Source organism: Mangifera indica, chromosome 20, assembly GCF_011075055.1.
Source record: "Mangifera indica cultivar Alphonso chromosome 20, CATAS_Mindica_2.1, whole genome shotgun sequence".
NCBI classification, from domain to species: Eukaryota; Viridiplantae; Streptophyta; class Magnoliopsida; order Sapindales; family Anacardiaceae; genus Mangifera; species Mangifera indica.
This window is the reverse complement of record NC_058156.1, coordinates 11,148,023-11,169,862: the sequence shown is the minus strand read 5'-3', so window position 1 is coordinate 11,169,862 and position 21,840 is coordinate 11,148,023. Positions and strand designations below refer to the sequence as shown.

The following is a 21,840-nucleotide window of genomic DNA, read 5'->3' as shown; positions in this document are numbered from 1 at the left end:
GAACCAGCATTTTTATATGAATTCATTATATTTTTAAATATGTAGTTAGAAATAGTTATAAGTTAGTGGGTACTTTGCACAAAATATGAACAAATGGAAAAGTAAGGAGAGGAATAGTGACAAAGAGAAAGCAGAATAGAAGATTCCCAATAAATACACCTTGGCATGGATGATTAAGGAGGAAAATTAAAGGTTAGGTGTAACTTCTAGTAGGTAATCACATGAATGGATGAACTATAAGTAAATTCTTATGCAAATGCATTGCTTGGTTGATGAAGAATTATTAATAATAATCCATTTTAAATATCAAAGAACCATGATTATGAAAATCAAATTGGTTGGATAGATTGGTTCAGTTGGGATCCAATGATTAGTCTAATCTAAGTGAGCAATCTAATAACATCAGATATTAATGTAATTTTCACTTCTTCTATGGCCTAAGCCTAAGAGATCATCTCTTGCAACACCAAAATTTATCGAAATTTCCAAAAACAGTATGTATTATAAATAAAGTGTATTTTTTATATCTAATCACTGTCATTGTATAAGTAAAATTTTATATTGATAAAACACAAGAGATATATTAAGTATCTGTGAATATCCCATATTGATAAATAACGCGTTAGCTTCATTTTGGATTGCAAAGTTATACTAACAAATCATACATTGAATTATTAGTTTGAAACTCTTCACAATCTCTTTTCCAATCTTCATATATAAGATCATTGGTTTGACATTCCTCAGAACCAATTAGCTAAAGGGTAAAACTTACCTTCACACTTTTACACTGACATTTAATCACTCTTCCAACTCTTCCAACCAATGCGAGACAACACATGTAGACATTAATATCTTGTGAAAATCAGACGAGTGTAGAGTCAAGACGGAAGAAAAGAGAACATATTGACAAGACCCTAGTCTAACTTATCATCTCTATGGAAGGTATGACAGGGTCAACAATTTCTATGACTAAAGCAAGAAGGGAAAACATTTAAAGAACTATTGCCATTGCCCCTCGGAACTTCACTGCAGCAGGAGTTACTTGAGATCTGTGCCTTACTCTTCTTGGAACACCACCTTTGACACCCTTCAGGAAACTTATTAATGTTACTGTTCCTTTCAGCTAATAAAAATCTATCAGTGAAATAAACAGTATTATTTAAAAGTTAAATAACATCATCAAAAGTGTAATAAAAAAAGTAAAAATGAAAAATAATGTAAAATTTTAATAATACTTTTAGTAGCAACGTTTATCTGTATTTCATATTGTTATTAAAAGATCATATTCATGGTTGTTTGTAAGAAAAATAAGCATGTTCTCTTTCTGCTTTATGTTTTCTTTTCCGAGAAACAATCTGAGAAAATGGGGAATGGGTTTTGTGAAGTGGAGAGACACTTGTTTAAAGAGTAAACCTCTGTTTGGTTAGTGGGAAAGTGAACAAAAGAAACCCAAATGGAAAGACTGTTAAGTCCCTCTTTCTTTATCTAGAGAGCCTCCAGAGTATCTCTCTATTGTTGGAATTTCATCTGGTAAAGTCTCTGACTAAAACTTGTGTTTGGTTGTTGAGGAAACTTTTTAATGGACAAAAATATTTTTTTAAGAAGCCAAAAACTCGTTAATCGGTCACTTTTTAAAAATAATATATGCTTTTATTTTTTAATTTCAAGATTGTTATTGCGCTGTTTAGTTTAACACAGAATTTGAGAGCCTAATGCATTGTAACACATTAAGCAAATCTCACTTTAATAAAACAGGAGAGAAATGCTATGTATGGATCATGAATTTCTAAACTGAGAAGTCGTATTCCGATTTGTAAAATATAAAAACAAAACCATGATAAACTATGTCAAAAGTTGGAGATATCTTAACAATAAGTCGGATCAAAATGTTACATGCATTTGCTTTAACTAGGAATCTAGAGTTTCTGATAGTAAAAGCAAGAATCCCATATGAAATTGGAGGTAGAATTCTGTTTACATGCATTATGGGATTTGATGGTGTCTCCATCTAAACGTTCCAAACTTAAATCTCCACCGTGGTTCCCACACCCACCACCGCTACTGGCCATGCTCCACCATCTCTGGCGTTTCATCAGCAGCACTCCCCACATTGCCGAATAAGTATTACAGTGAGGCTCAAGGGGTTGTACTCAAATGATCTCATTGCCATTCCATCCATTGACTAGTATGTTGTATTTATTACTTGAAATATTCATATCCCATACATCCCCCCAGGAAGGAGACTATGTGTGCATGTGCAGGGCTTGATTCAAATCAAGCTAGTTCAAGCTTGAATCTACATTCAACCTGAATGTGCTGATCATGAGCTAAAGCTCTAACTCCTCAGCTCAGCTAGACAGTCTTACAATTCATCCCTAGGACAACACTATTCATTTCTCCAAAAATATTGTCTATCCATTTAACGATACTATTTACTAGTTCGAACAAGCTCAAACTTAGGCATTTTGGATTCAAACCGAGCTCAAATCAACACTTATTTAAACTTGACTCAACTTATATCCAACCTTGTCCTGAGAAGTTTATTTGATATGTTCCTCCAAAATAACATAAATGGTGAGATTTATAGCATGAAGGGTTAAATATGTGATTTTAAATACATGTTACCAAAGCTCAGCTTGGTGATGAGAGGAGTATTTTTATGATTTGTAAACAAGGAGTTCAATGGTAGTAAGAGATCCAGCAAAAAGCATAACTTAAGAGTGAAATAAAATGTAAAATGGACGCTTCAAAAGTATAAACAGGTCCAAAGAAGATAGAAAAATTTTACAAATATGCAAGCCAATGATGCACAACAAGCTTTGCACAGCAAACTGTCAGAAATTTTAAACTATAAAGAATTCTGAATACTAACATCAAAATGGACATTTACCTATGATTATCATCCAAATATGAAAATATGCATTAACATGAAACATCTCTCTTCCATGTCGCCTGTGGTTGCAGATCCGAATCACTTTTCATCTCTGAAGAAACGAAGAAAAGATCATGAATAACTTTCTCCAGACAAAAATCATAAGAAATTGCATTAAATTCCTCTAGTTGTATCACAACATATTCAGGCACAAAAATATGCAGGATTGGCAGATTCAGAGGGAGAAAATATCCAACCAAAAGATTGGCATACATCAAAATGTGACATAAACAGAACCACAAAACAAATTAATACCATCCAGAAAGCAAGGTTTGTGTAGAGGTCAATTTTAAGAAAATAATTGCTTGCAACAAATATTTGCTAGATCATAATGCAGAGAAATACATAGATGATTAAGAACTCCAACCAACAAATCTTCCTTAGATCTCAAGAATGTGGCTCAACATTTGGATAAAATGTTATATTATATGTTTATACAGAGAGAGATCAGAACTGCCTGTTGAATACAGTCTAAATATATCTGTTAGTAGGGTTGTCACTTAATCTAAAACATACACCAGTGCTGAAGATATAAGAAAATTGAGGAACAATAAGTGAATGTTGAAATAATATTTTGAGTTAGAAAGAATTGCTGATTATACAATGAAACTGTATACCCCTTCTAGATCTTGATGATACATAGCTAGCTACATGGTGAGACAAAAAGTGCAATGGGAAAAAGTGTTTGCCTCCAATTCTTGTAACCATACTGAGTGGAAAACTGAATATGTTCAATGTTGAGAATGTCAAAGATAAGTTTGAAGAAGAGGCTTTACAACTGGCAAGATTATATTTTAGCCAAATGTTCTGAGTTGAGAAACAATAAAAATACTGAAAGCTAACATGTTAACTATCATTGCACTAGGCCAACAATGAACATTGCTATTAAATAATAATAATAGTTGAAAAGTAGCTACTAGGTTATTTTCTATTTTTTGACAATTGCTGTACATTATAATTTATTGATGGAAATTGGAAAGCTTTTATGTTTTTAGCAGTAGAAGAAAGTGCTCTTCTATCTGATAAGAAACTGAACTATAGGAAAAGATGAAGGTATGGCTCCTCCCTTACAAAACGATGTGGACAGCATCAGTGGCATTACAAAATTAAACAGCGAGCAAATTTTTTTTTTTTAAAGAAACACGAAGTTCATAATAAAAGCTAGATTTATAAGAGAAAGGCTATAAAAAATCAAAATTCGTCTCGCTCTAGTCACAAAACCCAGAAAATAGACACAGTTTCACAATTCAATGACATAGTTCATAGAAAAACATGAGGCCAGAAATACAAAATATAACTAGCAGTTCTGAAGAGTTTGTCCAACCATTTATGGGGTAGAAAAAGAAAAAAAAAAACACTTATCAATGTTTTTTCACTTCACACAACCAAGAAGGCAAAAAGACAAGTATTAGGTCTTCTCTTTCCACAAAAAAAGAGAAAAAAGCTATTCTCCCATTTGCAAAAGCACTGAAGCACCTCTTATCTAAATAACTTGTTTCCAGAAAACCTACTAACTGAAATGTCAAACAACAGAACAAAACTATATCACAACATAAAAACACAAGACATCATCTAATTTGGATGTCTGCAGTTGTATAGACATAAATCCAGCTTGTACAACTTATAATGGTCGAATTGATTATAAGTTCATTATCAGGACAACAGGCACCTAAACTAGCCGCATTCCTTTCCATACTCGCATATAACTCTAAACTTCAGTAACTGGTCTTCTCATATAACATTTTTATTTTATTAACATCTCTAATTTATGGATGAAAAAATATTACAATGATCTTCTAGATTTTTTTAAGATGAATCTCCCTTCAATCTAACTCCATTAAACCAAACCCTATATAAATAGAATGATTCAAGCAAACACAAGTGCTAACTCCATGAGACCAAACTATAAACATAGAATGATTTATGCAAACACAAACACCAAAGACATAGCCATTCAAAATCCAACTCTTGACATAGGCAACTCCCCACCCTAGTCTCTCAAAAACCTCAACATCTTATGACTTCAATATCCTTCAGACAATAGTAAAATGAAACTGCTTAAATTAATAGAGAGAGGCGCGCACACACGCACAACTTCAAAAAAAACGTATAATCACAAGAGAATTGTCCAAGGAACTCAAATATAATATATCAATCACAGGCGAACACTTAAGTCACAAATTTTGTAGAGTAATCCTCACATATGTAAAATTACAAAAAAAAACTACAAATCACTCTACCGCAAACATTCCAACATCAAAAAGAATGGAACCATATTTAGATAGAGAAATGAAGAACCGCAGCCAGTCAATAGAACAAACTAACCAAAAAATAAAATAAAATAAAGCGAGTAATTTTAAAAGGTTTAAAGGACAATACCGATGAACCTTCTTAATCAAGATCTTCTTGTCTGGGTTCTGAACCCCTATTCCCTGAGTTCGAATCTCCATCATTGTTCCCACTCCCACTACTTGTCTCTGCAGGTGAACTAAAAGCCCCCCTAAATGGCCATGGCAACGAGATTCTAAACCTGCGCTCCACTGTCCTAGGAGTCTCAGGATTCCCCCCACCACTCCCACCGTCGCCAGCAGCAGACATCCCACCACCAAACCCAACACTAAAACCTTGATTATTATCACTGATATTATTATTCCCATTACGCCTTTGCTCATAATCAGGATCATCTGTGGGCAATTCATACCGACAAACAGGACACGAATTATGCAACTGTAGCCAAGGCAAAATACAATCCGAGTGATATATATGTTTACAAGGCATCTGTTTTGCAACTTCATTCAACTCAAAACTATCCTTACACACAGCACACTGAGACGAATCCGAACCCATCAAATCCTCCGATATCTTGATATCAGGCAGCCCCTCCATGGCCAATTTTGAAGCCGGAGGAGTTCCATATCGATTTGGGTCATTCTCTGCCAATTGTTGTATCAACTGCTCGAGACCCGGCCCGATAAAGTAATCCCCCAGATTGGCCGGGAGCCGAAACGCCGCCGCTCCGCCCGTGGGGTCCATTGAGGAGCTGTTCTCGATAACGAACTGGATATTCGCGCCACCTGCCCTCAGGGTTTGCAGATAATTTTGGAGAAAAACGAAAGGGTTGAACTCGGCCTGGTCCGTGAAAGAGGACCGACTCGGAGTGGGACCCATACCCAACAGCGAATTGAGGTCTTCTAAGAGGAAGGCATCGAAAGGATGATTAGAATGGGGATTAGGGCTAGGGTTAGGGTTAGGGTTAGTTTCGAGTTCTTCAAGGAAGCCACCGTTGCAAGTGGGGCAAGCGAGTTCGATGGAAGAAGATGGAGTGATCCTGACCGTGCGCTCGCACTGGTGACAGTAATACATCTGTGGTTGACAAGGTGGTGGTGCCAGCGCCGCGGCGCCACCAATTTCGCCGGAGGAAGACATGTCAACGAGACAAATGGGTTGAGATTTGAGGGATTTTTTTGTGTTATGCGGGGTAAATGTTCATCAATTCGAGTTTGACAGAGAAGTGGAAAGTCATTTGAAGCAGGATTTCAATCCAAGGGTTGAAATAAAGCCACGTGGCTGCAATCTATACCCACAATAATTTTTTATATCGGTAATTACAAAGAAATATTGGAGTGTTTTCATTTTTCCACCCAAGGTCTTCCATAGAACACTTTTTTCCATTAATCAAATAAATAATATAATGAAATGTTATATTTATTTATTTTTATATAAATTAAGTGTATAGGCGATATATTATTATATGATTAAATATTATTTTATTTTTAATTTAAAATTATTTAATCATATAATAACATATCATTATGTATCTAATTGTATATTAAAATATGTAAATATAAATTTATTAAATAATAAAACTACATATACCTAAATATGTCATTGTATCATTGGATCATAATTATATGATAATATATTATTTAAATATTAAATTATATATTTAAAATTAGATACATATAAAATTACTTTTAATTCTATAAATTACATTTTCTCATCAAGAAGCTCTCTTCTATATAAAATTAACTTTAAATAGGAAATAATAGTCAATTTTGTTTCTTAAAATTTGAGGGAAAAAATAAAAAGAAAATAGAGAAATTGGTCGGAAATATTTTGCTCTACTGTGCCACCATATTTAATCAAGCAAATCACAATCTAAGTGATGCAAACTAAGCCACGATCCGGCCATAAAATAGTATAAATAATGTCATAATTAAAATATAATTACTTTATTATTATAATGAGATCACGAGAATCACTATTAACTTACAAATTGACAAACTTTAATGTTTCATAACATAGTTGTGTATGTGACTCGAACTTTACCTATCATAAATTTTTAATATTAGAAAAGGGATAAATAAGCTAAAGAAATATATGAATAATACTCTTATCGTTTAATCACGGCTTTAATTATGTAATTTTTCATTTTTATTACTCAAATAATACAATACCGTAAATATAAACTTTTATTATTTTTGATCAAATAATGGGTTAATATCTTAAATATATATAGTAATATAAATAATATTATTTTCATAATTCATATTTAAAAAGTTTTAAAAAATCTACACATTTATTAAGAAGAAACTATTTTAATTATTTTTTCTTTTTAAGGTATGTCAAAATTTATGTTTTTTTTTTATTTTCTTAATATGATAGAAATTGGAAATTTTTAAATATTAAAACTATATAAAAATACAATAAATAATAAATAAATAAATAAATTGAGAGTAAAATAGATTCTTTGATACATTCCCAAAGAATGCAATACACCACTAGACTATTTAGTTATATATTGATCTAATTTATATTTAATTTAGGTTTTTTTTTCGAACTGATTTAATAAAAAATAAGTAAAAAATATACATCATATATTATTAGATCATATTTATAATTAATTAAATTTTTTAATATATCTTTGAATAAGTTAATAAATTCAAGTATTGATTAAACTGATTAAAACGAAGTTGATTCGAACTTATCATCTAACCAATTAAAGATATAGTATGAATAGGAAATTTTAACTTATAATTCAAAAAGGTAAATGTAAATTGTCTTACCACCAACAAGTACACAAGAAAATGATAAAATCTCATTCTCAAAATATAATTTTAATATATTTTTAATTTTTAAATACAAAAAATATATATTAACATAATGATCAGACCCATAATTACTATATCAAGGGTGATAATAACTTAAACTTAGGTATTTTTTCAAAAAATTTTAATATTTTATCAATTTTACTAACTGTTTTATTTTGTTTTTGCTATTTCGAAATCTGATTTTTTTTTTAATCACGGAAACTATTCTCAAATTTTAACAAATATGTGCTTAAAATTTTGTATGGAATTATGATAGTTTTGATATAGAAATGATTATTGTTTTAGTGAAAGTGATTCAACTCTTAAATTCTATTATTAGAAGAATTAATTTTTAGATTTTTTTACATAAATTATCAAAATTTTAATATTTTTTATTAAAATGACCAAACAAATATAATAAATTTTTTTTTTTGTTTTGCATAAGATGTAAGGGGATTAATTTCATATTTTCAATAGAAAATAGTGAAAAAAGGGAAAGTTTTATTTTCAATAAAAAAAATTAATACCTACAATAGATAAAAGTGGATGTTCGATACCTTTAAATATTGTTAATCTTAAATTTTAATTAATTGTTTATATATTTGGTGAATTCGAATAAAGCTCAGACTTAAATAAGTGTCAATTTAAATATATTCGAATTAATATATAATATTATTAAAAGATTACTAATAATATAAGTAATTTTATTAGATGAATAAGCAATTCATTAGAGAGATAGACAAACTAAACTCAAATCGAGTCATTGAATTGAAACTCTAATTTGAGTTTAGTTGAATTAATTTTCAATTTGAATTAACCCTAAAGTATCTCACGTGCATTATAAACTTAGATTAACAAAATAATACTTAGATAAATAATAATAATAACAATATAGTTGAGTTATTATGCCCAAAACCTCAAAGATATAAGAGGTAACCTAACCTCTACTCAAAACTGAAAAAATATCAATTACATCCTTTAACCATGTAATCAAAGGGCCAAAATGCAAAAACTGACATAGTTAGAGTAGTTAAACTTAATTTCTAATAAAGTGAATAACATTTTCCCATTAAAAGTTTAACTTTTGAACACTTTTCTACTCTTAATTGATATAAATGACACTTTTCTACTTTAAATCAAATTTTATTATTCAAAAAAATGAAATTAGGGAATTAGGGAACTGGGTTAAATACTGCTAATTTGTTTATTAAAATTATTAATATAAATTAATAAAAAACTAAAAATAAATCATTTAATATCCAAATTAATAAGAATTTACTTATTTCATTTTCCTCTCACTTTTGTCTCGTTCTTTCTCTCATTCATTAAATAGGGATGTTAATGATGCATAATTGTTTATATGGGAGTAAATTGTAATTTTTGAAAATATTCAGTTGCACTTTCTAACATCTATGGGTGCTCCAATTTACCAAAAAACAGAGAGGGGTTGAATGTGAGATCTAAGTTTGAAGACCAGAGTTTGATGACATTTCCTATCAGCAAAATATCATTCTCCTTTGTGTAGCTCGATGTTCAATTGTGCTTAAGGTGTTCGACGAAAGTCCAAGTCCGAGCCTCCCAACATACCGGCCATGCTTTTGCTAAAAAATGTAGCTAAAACAAGGCTCTTTATCTCCCCACTTCGCCTTCTAAGTGCCCCCATCTTCCTTTGTTCTCCTTTAACTTCTTCGCATTTGTTCAGTCAGACTTGTAGCTACTCAACCGCCGTAGCGCTTCAAGAACGGAGCGCCGAAAGCCTGGTTCTCTCATTCAAAGAATGGTTCAAGGCCCAAAACAACCACGTTTTGGATCGAATTTTCGAGTTATTAAATGCCCACCACTGCGACGACTTGGCCTCTCGTTTTGCTGCCGATTTAGCCCTGTCACGGTTGAATCTTCGCCTTTCCGAATCTTTCGTTCTTGAAGTATTGGCTTATACGAAAGGGGAAGATGTGCTGTCTTGTCTTAAGTTTTTCGATTGGGCTGGGCGCCAACCTGGGTTTTATCACACGCACGCCACGTTTCTCGCTATTTTCAAGATCCTTAAGAGGGCGAAATTGAGGTCTTTGATGTTTGATTTTATTGACAACTTTGTGACTTCTAGATGCATTAATAAAGTGAGGTTTTATGATACTTTGATTATGGGGTATGCGATTGCTGGGAAACCTGAGATTGCATTGCAATTGTTTGGTAGAATTCGGTTTCAGGGTTTGGATTTGGATGGTTTCGCATATAATGTGCTACTGAATGCTTTAGTTGAGCAGAACTGTTTTGATGTGGTTGATGTGATTGCTAAGCAGATTGCATTAAGGGGTTTTGAGGATGCATTTACACGATCCATTAAGTTGAGGAGTTTGTGTAAGCAGGGTAAATTGGTTGAGGCGGAGGAGTATTTACGTGGACTGATGAGTAGTGGGGTAGTATTTACTGAGCATGCAGTGTCTGTTGTCATTGAAGCTCTTTGTAAGAATGGCAAACTTGAGGAGGCAGGGAAGCTCTTGGAGGAGTTTAGGGAATCGGATTTAGTGCCGTTGAATCATGCTTATGGAATTTGGGTTTGGAGTCTTGTTAGGGCTGGGAGGTTAGATGGAGCTTTGGGGTTTTTTAACAGCATGAAGTCGTTGGAAGAGTATGTTCCAGATGTGTTTAGGTACAATCTGTTGGTGTCTAGGCTTTTGAGAGAGAATCGTCTGATGGAGGTTTTGGATATGCTCATTGAGATGAAGGAGAATGAGATTGTTCCGGACTGCTCTACCATGAATTTAGCACTTTGCTTCTTTTGCAAAGCTGGGATGGTAGATGTTGCACTTGGGTTATACAATTCAAGGTCGGAGTTTGGGCTCTTCCCAAATGGCATGGTTTACAACTTTTTGATCAATACTTTGTGTGGGGATGGAAGTATTGATGAAGCTTATAATGTGTTGAAGAATTCTATTGACCAAGGCCTTTTCCCTGGTAGAAAAACCTTTTCAATACTTGCTAGTGCTTTGTATAGAGCGGGGAAGCTTGAGAAGATGAAAGAGCTGGTCCTTTTTGCCTTGGAAAGAAAGTTTGAACCAAGTGATTCCACATATGATATGCTTATAACGGCTTTTTGCAGAGCTGGTAGGGTAGAAGATGGCTATTTGATTCATGGGAATCTCAACAGAATGAATAAAGTTGCTACTAAGGCTACTTACTGTAGTCTGATACGTGGTTTTAACAAGTGCAAAAGGGTAGATATTGCTGCTAGACTTCTTATTGAAATGCAGGAAAAAGGTTACAAACCAATTCGAGAATTGTTCAGGGATGTTATTTATTGTTTCTCTGACATGGAGAATCCAGAAAAGCAATTCTGGCAGCTGTTGGAGATGCAGTTGTCTTGTCATGCAGCCAATTTACAGACTTATAACTTATTTATTGATGGAGCTGGGCATGCCAAAATGCCTGAGCTAGCTAAAGAAACATATGAGATGATACAGAGAAGTGGCCATGAACCCAATTTGGGTGCTAACATTCTAATGTTGCAGAGTTTTTTAAAGAGTGGAAGAGTTTCAAATGCGCTAGATTTCTTCAGTGATTTGAATCAGAAAGGAAAGGTCGGGAGAAAATTGTACAACACTATGATTGTTGGTCTCTGCAAAGTTGGTAGAGCAGATATGGCACTAGAGTTATTGGAACAAATGAAGAAAGATGGACTGGTTCCAAGCAATGACTGCTATGAAATTCTTATAAAGCTGCTTTGCTCAATAAAGAGATATGATATGGTGATACATGTTATTAATGACATGGTGAAAGTTGGGCGCCATGTTACATCCTTTCTTGGTAATACTCTTTTGATGCATGCCTTGAAGACTCGAGATCTCTATGAGGCCTGGATTCGGTTGATAGATCCGCAGAGTGAGACATCGGAGATTTCATGGCTTGGTTGGCTCATTGGAGCATTTTCTGGCTGTATTAGAGTGAGTGAAGATATTGAAAACTTGGAAGAAGTAATTCAGCTGTGCTTCCGGCCAGACATCCATACTTACAATTTGTTATTGAGAAAGCTAAGCATGAGTGATATGGATCATGCTTGTGAATTGTTCAATAAGCTACGCCTGAAGGGTTATGAGCCTGACCAATGGACTTATGACATTTTAATTCATGGTCTTAACAGATGTGGGAGGACAGTTGAGGCTAAGAGAAAATTGGAGGAGATGTATCGGAGAGGTTTTCAGACTGTCCATATCAAATAATTTGTTTAGTGGGTATCTGGTTGGCCAAGTTCTACCATTTTGAAGTAGGTAGAAGCCACACATTCATTCAGAGAGACAGACAATAATTTTAGGAAATAGTTTTTTTTTTTTTTTTTTGTGCCTTAATTTGATTGAATATATGAAGTATCTCAATCAAGCTCCATGTATATTACTTTTACTTTCTGTAATTCCATAATCAACTACAAGAAGGAGATTTGATGTAATTTTTTAAGATGGTATCGCCTTAAGGTATTTTTCTCTATGGCTGGGAGAAGTCGTCATTCTGAAAATTTTAATTGTATACTACATATCCATCAGAAGTAGAAAATAAGTGCAGTTGGAATAAATACATGAATTTTGTTGTGTTCTTCGCTCTACAATGATTCATCTGTGCTTTAACCAGGCTTGCAGTCCTGTGTTTGTCTTAAATGGTTTTCTTCTATTGTTTTCAATGGTGTGAAAGAAATGTAATTGATTTCCCTGCCATGGAAATTTCGAATCATTTTTAGAAATGTCTTTATGGCATATGCTTATAAAGTTGAATCGATGTGGCTTGAGTTTATCTCTTCAACTGATTTGATGAGCTGACTGAATTTGAATCAATCTCTTCAACCTCACATGCATGTGCTTCTGTAACTTATTTTATAATTCATGGTGTGAAATATGGATACTAACAATAATCTTCATGCAGCAAGTACTTTAAGCTCTGGAAGTGAAGATAGGGAGTTCTGATCTGTGCAATACAGCTCACACGGGTCAACCTCAAGAATGCAGTTGGACTTTCAGAAATCATGGAAGCTTGAAGAGCAGCAAGCACCAGAATAGGTATCTTCAGGCTTCAGTTTATGGCATTTAATCTCATAAAATTAGATTGGATAAGGCCTTATAGTATCCTTCGGCAATCTTAGATTCTAGCTAAAGATGATCTATACCTAGTTTAGAAGTTGTTGAAAGGTCAAATGCTGCAATGTCTTCCTTTGTTTGCAATATCAGTTTTCTGTGCCTAATGGAGTTAATAGTCAACCTGACAGAATTAGCACCACCTAACCATCACATTAATACCGAAGATCAAGGGACTTCCCGGTATACGGGAAACTGATGGCTCAACTAGTTTCAAATTTTGGCCCAACTCTTTTGACCTCTCAAAAGAACTTTTGAGAGTTTCCTAACTATATATTGGTCAAAAGCAATGGTTTTTTACTCGGACCGGACATTGATCCAACAAAGGGGCTGTTCCAGTCAATGGCAGTTGGACCGATGGTCGGACCAGTGTATTCTTTAAATAAGCACTAAAAATAATATTTTAAATAATTTTACCTATTTAATTAATAAATATTAAATATGGATTAATTTTAACTAAAAATGAATTTTAGGGCAACCTTATAAATCATTGGTGAAGTGTGTGGTTCAGATTTGATTTTCAGTTGTCATACATGATTTTATAAAATTGGACTCTGGAGATATATATACCCCTTGTTTAGAGGATGATTAGAGGTGAATTTCAAAGTCAATGAGTGGTAGGTCCAAAGATCTTTTCAGGTAAGAAATAGATACAAAGTAATATTCTTCACCAAACTAGTAATAGGTGGAGAATAATGTTTTATATATATATATATATATATATATATATATATATATATAATTTAGGTATATAGATGATGTATTATTATATGATTAAATATTAATTTATCTTTAATATAAAATAATTTAATTAGATGATAATATATAATTTATATACCCAAATTATATATAAAAAATATATACGCAAATTTTTTATCGGTTATGAAAGGGATTGTCCCATGACGTATGATTGTGAGCAATAGATAAAATTTTGGCTGAATTACTATGCCCTCCTGAACGTTGATGAGTTTTAAGTTTAAAAAGTCTTTTACCCATCTGATATCTATTTCTGTTCATAAAATTTGTTAGTTTTAACTGCGAAGCTAATGAGAAGAGAAAAAGATCCTTTAATTTGCTTCTTTATTAATGTACCTTGTCAGATTCTAAACATTTTATGTCATCAATTCACAGGTGAGGTAAGTGAAGATCTAATTTTTAAGCTTTTATTTGTGTGGCTGATGGGTTCAAAGTGGGAGATTTGTGATAACAAAGATGAGGAATTGGCTATTAGGTAATGTTATTACTAGCCATGCTAGTTGAATGGAAAAGGGTTGCATCAAAAACGTCAACCAAGTGGTTAATTTGCCATTGTGTCGAAAACGCTAGTCAAGTGGGTTTACTGTGAAGGGGGAAATTGCGCATGTTGGCATTCCTCTTTCCTTTCCTTAAAAAAGGAGAACCATTTATGTCACTTAACCTTTAAATGATATTGGTCATTCGCTTTTCAAATTGTAACTTATTTAAAATTTACACATATATTTTCGACATAATATTTTTCCTTTTCATATCTAAGGGTTAAGGAATAAGAATGCCAACAAGTGTAATCTCCTTTGCGGTGAATCCATCTTTTGAATCAATCAAATTAAAAGTTGTCATGTCAATGCTAGACCTCTCAGTCTCTTCTTCAACAATTTCAAACTCAAAATTTGTATTTTCGGCAATAAGTCTTGTTGGCTACTCATCTTCTAAAACAATGTCCATTCTAATACCATCTTCTTCTAAAACAATACCCGTGTCGCCATCCACCTCAATTTCAATTTCTTTATCTATTAAATTTTGTAGTCTTTCTTCATCATATTTATTTTGACAACCACCCACAAATTGGAGTTTATCTCATGGTGACTCAAAGATTAGAGGATGGAAAGTCCCCGATTGATTGATGGAGAGGGACAAGGAAAGAAGAAGGAAAGGAAAAGAGAAAATAACATAAAAGAAAAAGGAGTAAGGGAAAAGAAAAGAAATTAGTGTAGATCTTTGATTTGATGAAAGGACTAGGAAATAGATTAATATCACTGTAAACTATCTTGTTTGCCCCTTCACATAGCAGTTTTTATTAAAGGAATTAGAAAATGGGTGAATAAATAAACTTTTTTAATTTAAAGGGTGAACAATGCCGTTTTATCAAATTTTAGGTGAGAAAAAATTTTGCCTAAATTTTTGCTTTACAATTTGAAAGAGACGACTTCTTATTTCTTCACAGCAGCCATTTGTCGGTGTCGGTCGCCCTCTCAAAAGTAAAGCGCGTCACGACATTTTTAAATATTAAAATTTTATATTTAATTTATTGCATTAATAAATAAAAATATTAAATTTCGTTATTACTATAAAAGTATAGCCTAAATAAATTTATATATTGATATATTGAGCCTAAAGTTGAATTTGAGTTGAATCTATTCGAATTCAAACTTGAGTTCGGTTCGAACAAACTCAAAATGAGTCAACGTTATGAACAATCTAAAGCTTAAAGATATTGGCTCGAGCTCAAGCCAATATCTTTAAGTTTGAGATTATTCATCAAAGCTTGTAAATTAAAAATTTTGATATAAAACAATGTCGTTTTGATTAATATGTATTAAAACGAAGTTGTTTTAATAGCAAATTAATTAAAAACTCAAACTCGAATCAAGTTCAAGCTTAACTGTAACGAGCTCAAGCAAGCTCGAGTTTAAATTCACTTTTAATTCAAATCTAACCCTAATTGAGTCGACAATAGAGTGTGCCATGCTGGGATAGACCAAAGTTTGTAAGCTTGTCATATTTTAAGTTGTGTCATGTCAAAACTAGTTAAAATAAAAGTTTTGATGGGCTATGTCGACCAACCAAATATGAAGACCGGAGGCTTGACTTACAACAAGATAAGTAGTGCGTTTGTGACTTTTAAGTGGCTTAATCTTCATGTTTTGAGGGTTAGTTGACCAATTTTTTAAAACTTTTGGGTTGTGTCAAGATAATTGTAAATGTTCATACAAGTCTTTAACACAATCTACTATGTTTACGAGTTTTGACATGATCCACAAATTTATTAGTTATGTTCGTGATAAATGAATATATATTTTAATATTTTGGATAATATTTTTAAATTTTGATTGAGTCTTGATTAAATGGTCTATAGGCTAATGAGTTAAATTGTTGATTGGATAAGTGACATAAGCATGATTTAATTAAAAATTTAACTTAAATAATAACTATTTTTAATCCAAATCCAATCAGTATTTTATTAAAAGATAATAATCTATAAATATATTAAATTATTATTTTTTATTTGAGTTATCAAATTTTATTTTTTCTATTAAATCAATTAAAATTTTCAATTTTCCTATTAGAAAATAATCTCTCTGTTTTTATTTAAAAAATTAAAATTTGAAATTTTGTTAAAAGTGATTAAATTTTAATTTTTTGTTAAATTTTTAAATAATTATTGTTAAAATTGTTTGATTGGTTTTATTTTGGAGGGGTAATTTGTACTCTCAAAATAGAAAAAGTTTCATTTTTTAATACAAAAAACTTAAAAATTTGCTTATTTTAATAGAAAAAAAAAAATTCGATCCTTAAAAAAAACAAAGTTATGCCCTTAAAAAGGAAAAATTTTACGTAGTTTGTTATCCCTTTGATTAATAAACTCAATCTGAACGACTTTACACTTTCTCTGTGTTTGTCTCTCGCCTAATTTGCTGGTGACATTTCGTGCACTGTTTTTTTTAAAGCTATTCATTAGTGTGGAAGCCATAACGCCGACAATTTTGATAAATTTTGGCCAATTCGGGTGGAATCTGAGTCGAATCTCACTCAAATAACATTGATCTGCAACTGGGTTTTGTTTGAATCGTAAGAAGCCCGGATGTCTCCTTCAAATGGAAGTGCTTCAGGTGGAGGAGGATCAAACAGTGGAAATTATATCGAACATCCCGTGTCCAAGATGGATACTCTTGCTGGTGTGGCCATCAAGTATGGTGTTGAGGTATCTGCCTTTGTTTTTCGCTTTTAATTTCATCTGGTTTTTTGTTTTTTAGAATGGGTTGTGATCAATTTTGTTGTCGGTGTTTTGGGATTGTTTGTAATGCTGATTTGTTTTGATGTGTAATGATGAGAGTTTGACATATATATAGGCTAGTTTTTTTCTTTTTAATTTATATGGTGGCGTGTTATTAAATGGGTTGTGATTTATTCTGTAGTAGTTGTTAAGAATTTGTGAACGAATTGATGAGAAATCTTTGTGTAAGTGGTCTGTTTAGTTTGATGGGTGGTGATGGGAGTTTGGTTAATGTTTTTGAAACACATTGATGGTTTAGTATGTTTTTGTTTTGTCGCATTTTGTGAAGTGGGTTGTGATTAATTTTTAAGGAGATGTGAAGAGATTTTGTTTGGTTCCGTGTGTAATGATGAGACACTGGTCAATGTATTTGGAGCACAGTGTGCTTTAGTTTTCATGTTGTTTGTGGTGTTGTATGGTATGGATTGCAATAAATTTAATTCTTGATGTTGAGAAATGTTTGTTTTGTGTGTTTGGTTTGATGGGTGATGATGACGGTTTGATGAATGTCCTTGAATAGGTGGCTGACATCAAAAGGCTGAATGGGTTGTCTACAGATCTTCAAATGTTTGCTTTGAAAACATTGCAGATACCATTACCAGGAAGACATTCACCATCTCCTTGTTTGTCTGACAGTTTTGCCTCTTCAGGGTATAATTATAGCACTCTCAAGCCTATTTTTTGCCAAATTTACAGCATTGTGAATTTGTTTTTCTGGCATCTAGTGCAAAAAAAAGGGCCTTGATGTTAATTCTCGCTTTTGCCCTCTAGTTTGAATTTTGTTTCATAAATTAGGGGACTTGTTGGGAGAGTGGAGGGTAAAAGGGAACTGTAGTGAAAGTGATGTGAGAAACATATATGGTGTCTATTATTCTATAATTTAATTTGTAGAAGTGCTGCACTGAGGATACATGAAATTACCTTTCATAATAATTATATGGCACTTTTGTATTATACTTTGGGATTTGAATATTGGGTCTTTTGCGAGGGTGAGGTAGTTGTCTTCTGATGGTCCAGCCTTCTATGTACTGAAGCCTCACTGTATTATAGAGCGACCCTAACATGTCTCATTCACTAAATTGAGACATCGAGTGTTTTACATCACACTTGCCTAGTGTCCTTTAACTTTTGTGAATTTGGGTGGTATAACTGATATGCTTCTTCTATGTGCTCTAATAAAAATTAGTATGATGCTTAAGGAGTCATGTGATGTGGTTTAGTTAAACTCAATATATGACTACCAAATGCATTATTTTGTCGCTTCTCAGTAGATTTACTAGTACTCTTGATCATTGCTAGTAATAGTTGTTCATATCTTTCTGTGTCATGCTCTTCCGTTACTGTTGTGAACTTGCTAGTACTATTTATTCCCTTGTTTACAGTTTCACTGTGTCTCACACCTCATGTCCTCGTTAGACTGCAAAAGTGATGTGCTTGTTCCCTGAAACTATTGTTGTATCCTGATTACTCAGAAGTTCTATCAGTTTATCTCCTTTTTCTTATTTCTAAAACAACTACATTAGTGAATAGATATTTGTAGGAGTTGTTATCATAATATATGAGAATGGCTCAGTTGTGGTAAGTAAAAAAATATTGGTAAAAGAATATATTTTTTACCCACATTCTTCAATGAGAAAGCAGAGCCTTTAAGCATTGGTCTTAATATTACTCTTAAAAGGCCCTACTACTGGATTGTGGCTTCTTTTGAAAAGAAAATTCATCACAAGGTTTAATATGTAATTACAAATATATGTCCATTTAAATGCCTATACATGGTTAGTGTCCTTTTGTTAGTTCTATTTTTCTTTAGTCTTTTTGGGCTTCCATCATAAAAAAATGTTGCTACCTAGTTGATGTAAAGGCTAGCTGATAAATTTTCTACTAGTGTTTTTCATGTACAACAATGACTTCATAAAGATATAAAGATCGGTAAATTTGTCCTCTATGTGGTGAGATTTATTTGTATTCCCTTGAGGCATAGTTTCTTAATGAACATACATATGAAGGGCTGCTGGTGTCATACTAATATTCATCTTTATAGTGCTTCTAGTGATTGAAAAATTTATATATGGTCAGAATTCTTATAGGACATAATAAAAATGTAATTTGTCTTGTATGTTCACCATATTTCCTCATTTGAATAGATATTGGAGATTTTCCAATCTAGGGAACTATTCTCTCTTGAAATGCGAGAATTTTTCCTTGTGCCCAAAAATCAGATGTTCTTCTTTGCTGACCATTCTCTATCGTCCACCATAATACATCTTATTATTTAATGGTTGCTACACATTTAATGATGAAGGAAACATTTATTAAATATCTTTCAAAGACTTCAAGCTTGCATTTAGAGCCTGCCCAAGTATAATTATAGAGGCAGATTATAAAGGTTTTCTGGCTCTGTATCAATTATCTCCGTAATAGCTTATTTCTGGACATGCTTCTCATCTCCAGTGTTTAATTGTCACTGTCAATCCGTTTTCGGTATATATCATAATTTTGGCCTTTTATTTGGATAGTAAGTGACAGTCTCTACGACCAATACCTTTGCTGCATATTATTTAGATGCTCCAGTAAGTCCAGTGTTTATCTAAAAAGCAATAGGCTGGCTTTATTTGCTAATGTCTCATTTGGCTTCCTCAAGTGGTGTTACCACTGAGTTAGTCTTTTTCTACAGTATATGGAATATTGATTTCCTAACTATTATATTTTTCTGATGGTAGGTAGCTTTTGCTTCCAGGCTATCGTCTTTTTTTAACTATTTATTTCAGATCTATAGAATAAGGCACTAGCTTTATATATCCATTTGTATAAATGGATGAATATTTCTAGGACATCTGAGGCATTGGTTCAAGGCTAATTCTTTTAGATGAAAATGTATTATCTATAAAGTTAAAATGTTAAAAGACTTATCCGGCATTCTGCTCATTTGAAGATGAGGTCTAATCTTTGTGTCAGTTATATATTCCAGATTTGCTGTGACTTGACTTGCTGCTATTGCATATTGCAGTGACAACTGTAGAGAAATTACACCGCCGCGTCTAGGCTATTCTGATATGTTGGAGTCATTTGAGTCCCTAAGAATAAAACCGTCTAAACAGAAGGTTTCCCCTGCTGCGAGAACTTTACAGAAGGTCTCTCCAGCTATGAGCAGTCTACAGAGTTACTATGGCCTCAAACCTCCAAATCACAAGGGTGCTTCTGAAGGCATGCAGGTGGCTGTTCGTAGAACAAGTAGTTCAGATTACCTGGGTGAAGAACTGCTTGCTGAAACCTCACCAATGTCTTATCTTTTTTCAAATCACCAAGAGCCAAGACATTTAGCTAGTGGATTTATTCATGAGAATGGTGCAATGTCTGATCATGTCCCTCTTGCTGAAGCTGGAGAGTTGGAAGGAGAGAAATCCAATGAGAAGTCCGTTCGAAGGCGTCAGAAAGCTGAAGCTGAATCCAGGGGTGGTACACCTGAAAGGTTATTGAAAGAAGAAAATGGTGGTGGAAGCTGTGGTTTTTCACCTGTAACAGGAAAGGGTTTAGCCATGAGGCCAAGTCGAACAGCATTGGCCACTGATTCAGAGTCTGGCTGGCTTAATCCAGTAGGCTTGGGAGATTCTATAATTCCTGATGGATCTGTTGGGATTCATAAATCATCAAGCACGCCAAGCTTGTTAGACCAGGATAGCAGTAGTTCATCTATTTGGTCAACTTCTGGATGGAGTTTGAATTTGAAACCTGACTTGCAGGCTCTCTCAACTGCTGCTTTCACAAGACCAATCTTAAATGGCTTGCCAAAGCCTGTAAGTGGTCGCAGGAGTAAAGCTGCCCTTGATTAGCTTATGCTCAAGCACAACGGTAAAATCAAAAGTCTTTTTTTTTATTCGTTTGCTTTGATCTTGTGGAATGGAATTTCTCAGCACATTACACCACACTGCCACAAGTCATAGCTGCAAAGTGTAATTAATAGAGAAGGTAAAGCCCAGAAAAAAAAAAAATACAGTAACTTATATGAATACAAATAGAGATTTCTGTTTCATTTCAATCGGCTTATTAGTGATGCTTGTGGTATGAATGCATATTGTGTCTAGAGATTGAATCTGCAGCTGCATCAACATCTGGAGAAAAGTATGTAATGAAGAGGGTATTTATCTCTATTTCTTTAGATTTTATGGTCTAGAAAAAAATAATTGACCCTTTGGGGAAGATTTTAAACTTAGATTATTTATGTCATCATCTTCGTTGTTTTGATTCTTCACCTGATGTCCAATTCCTCAAGTGTATGCTTTGGTGCCCATTTGAAACGTTGTGGGAGAATGTATGATGATTTCTTTATGAAAATTCCCTGTACTCTTAATTGAACTGCTTCCTGTTGTATTGTTGTGTTCACTCAATTTTTTAAATATTGAATTGAATATTAAGATAATGTATAATTATTTGATTGAATATTTATTTATCATTAATTCTAAATCACTTAATCATGTGATAACACAACATCTAAATATTCAATTGGATGCTTAAAACTCAGTTTATATAGTTTTTATTGTATTTTATACTACCACTTCAGAACCAATGGGGTGGAAGAAAATGGATGTCTTTTTTTGTAAGATTTCCAGGCATGCATTCCAAAGGTCTCTTTTGTTTCAGTTCAATGAGCAATTCAAGTTTGATGTGAAGACT

At 33.0% G+C, this 21,840-nt stretch overlaps 3 protein-coding genes across 4 annotated transcripts; 2 read left to right on the top strand and 1 right to left on the bottom strand.

Moving 5' to 3' along the window:
• Window positions 1-2,696: 2,696 nt before the first annotated feature.
• On the bottom strand, window positions 2,697-6,439 carry LOC123203988 (E3 ubiquitin-protein ligase RING1-like). Its single transcript, XM_044620500.1, has 2 exons — window positions 5,312-6,439; window positions 2,697-2,984 (listed from the first exon to the last, which is right to left on the bottom strand). The coding sequence occupies exon 1, from the start codon at window positions 6,356-6,358 to the stop codon at window positions 5,324-5,326; it is 1,035 nt and encodes a 344-aa protein (XP_044476435.1). The 5' UTR covers window positions 6,359-6,439; the 3' UTR covers window positions 2,697-2,984; window positions 5,312-5,323.
• A 3,014-nt stretch (window positions 6,440-9,453) lies between these two features.
• Window positions 9,454-12,606, top strand: LOC123203986 (pentatricopeptide repeat-containing protein At1g71210, mitochondrial). Its single transcript, XM_044620497.1, has one exon. It carries the CDS (start codon window positions 9,615-9,617, stop codon window positions 12,237-12,239), a length of 2,625 nt encoding a protein of 874 aa, XP_044476432.1. The 5' UTR covers window positions 9,454-9,614; the 3' UTR covers window positions 12,240-12,606.
• A 4,096-nt stretch (window positions 12,607-16,702) lies between these two features.
• On the top strand, window positions 16,703-21,522 carry LOC123204135. 2 transcript variants are annotated; one of them, XM_044620703.1, is made up of 3 exons: window positions 16,721-17,097; window positions 17,690-17,820; window positions 20,177-21,522. In XM_044620703.1, the coding sequence occupies exons 1-3, from the start codon at window positions 16,978-16,980 to the stop codon at window positions 20,997-20,999; spliced, it is 1,074 nt and encodes a 357-aa protein (XP_044476638.1). In that variant the 5' UTR covers window positions 16,721-16,977; the 3' UTR covers window positions 21,000-21,522. The 2 variants fall into 2 exon arrangements, with proteins under 2 accessions (XP_044476640.1, XP_044476638.1); XM_044620705.1 differs by lacking the exon at window positions 17,690-17,820 and having other exon boundaries at window positions 16,703-17,097.
• The last annotated feature ends 318 nt before the right edge of the window (window positions 21,523-21,840 follow it).

Bases quoted from the DNA above. Each gene is read 5' to 3' on its own strand.
- LOC123203988 (XM_044620500.1), bottom strand. From the start codon at position 6,358: ATGTCTTCCTCCGGCGAAATTGGTGGCGCCGCGGCGCTGGCACCACCA.
- LOC123204135 (XM_044620703.1), top strand. From the start codon at position 16,978: ATGTCTCCTTCAAATGGAAGTGCTTCAGGTGGAGGAGGATCAAACAGT. The intron at 17,098-17,689 runs GTATCTGCCTTT...GTCCTTGAATAG, and splicing joins CCATCAAGTATGGTGTTGAG to GTGGCTGACATCAAAAGGCT. The intron at 17,821-20,176 runs GTATAATTATAG...TGCATATTGCAG, and splicing joins GACAGTTTTGCCTCTTCAGG to TGACAACTGTAGAGAAATTA.
- LOC123203986 (XM_044620497.1), top strand. From the start codon at position 9,615: ATGCTTTTGCTAAAAAATGTAGCTAAAACAAGGCTCTTTATCTCCCCA.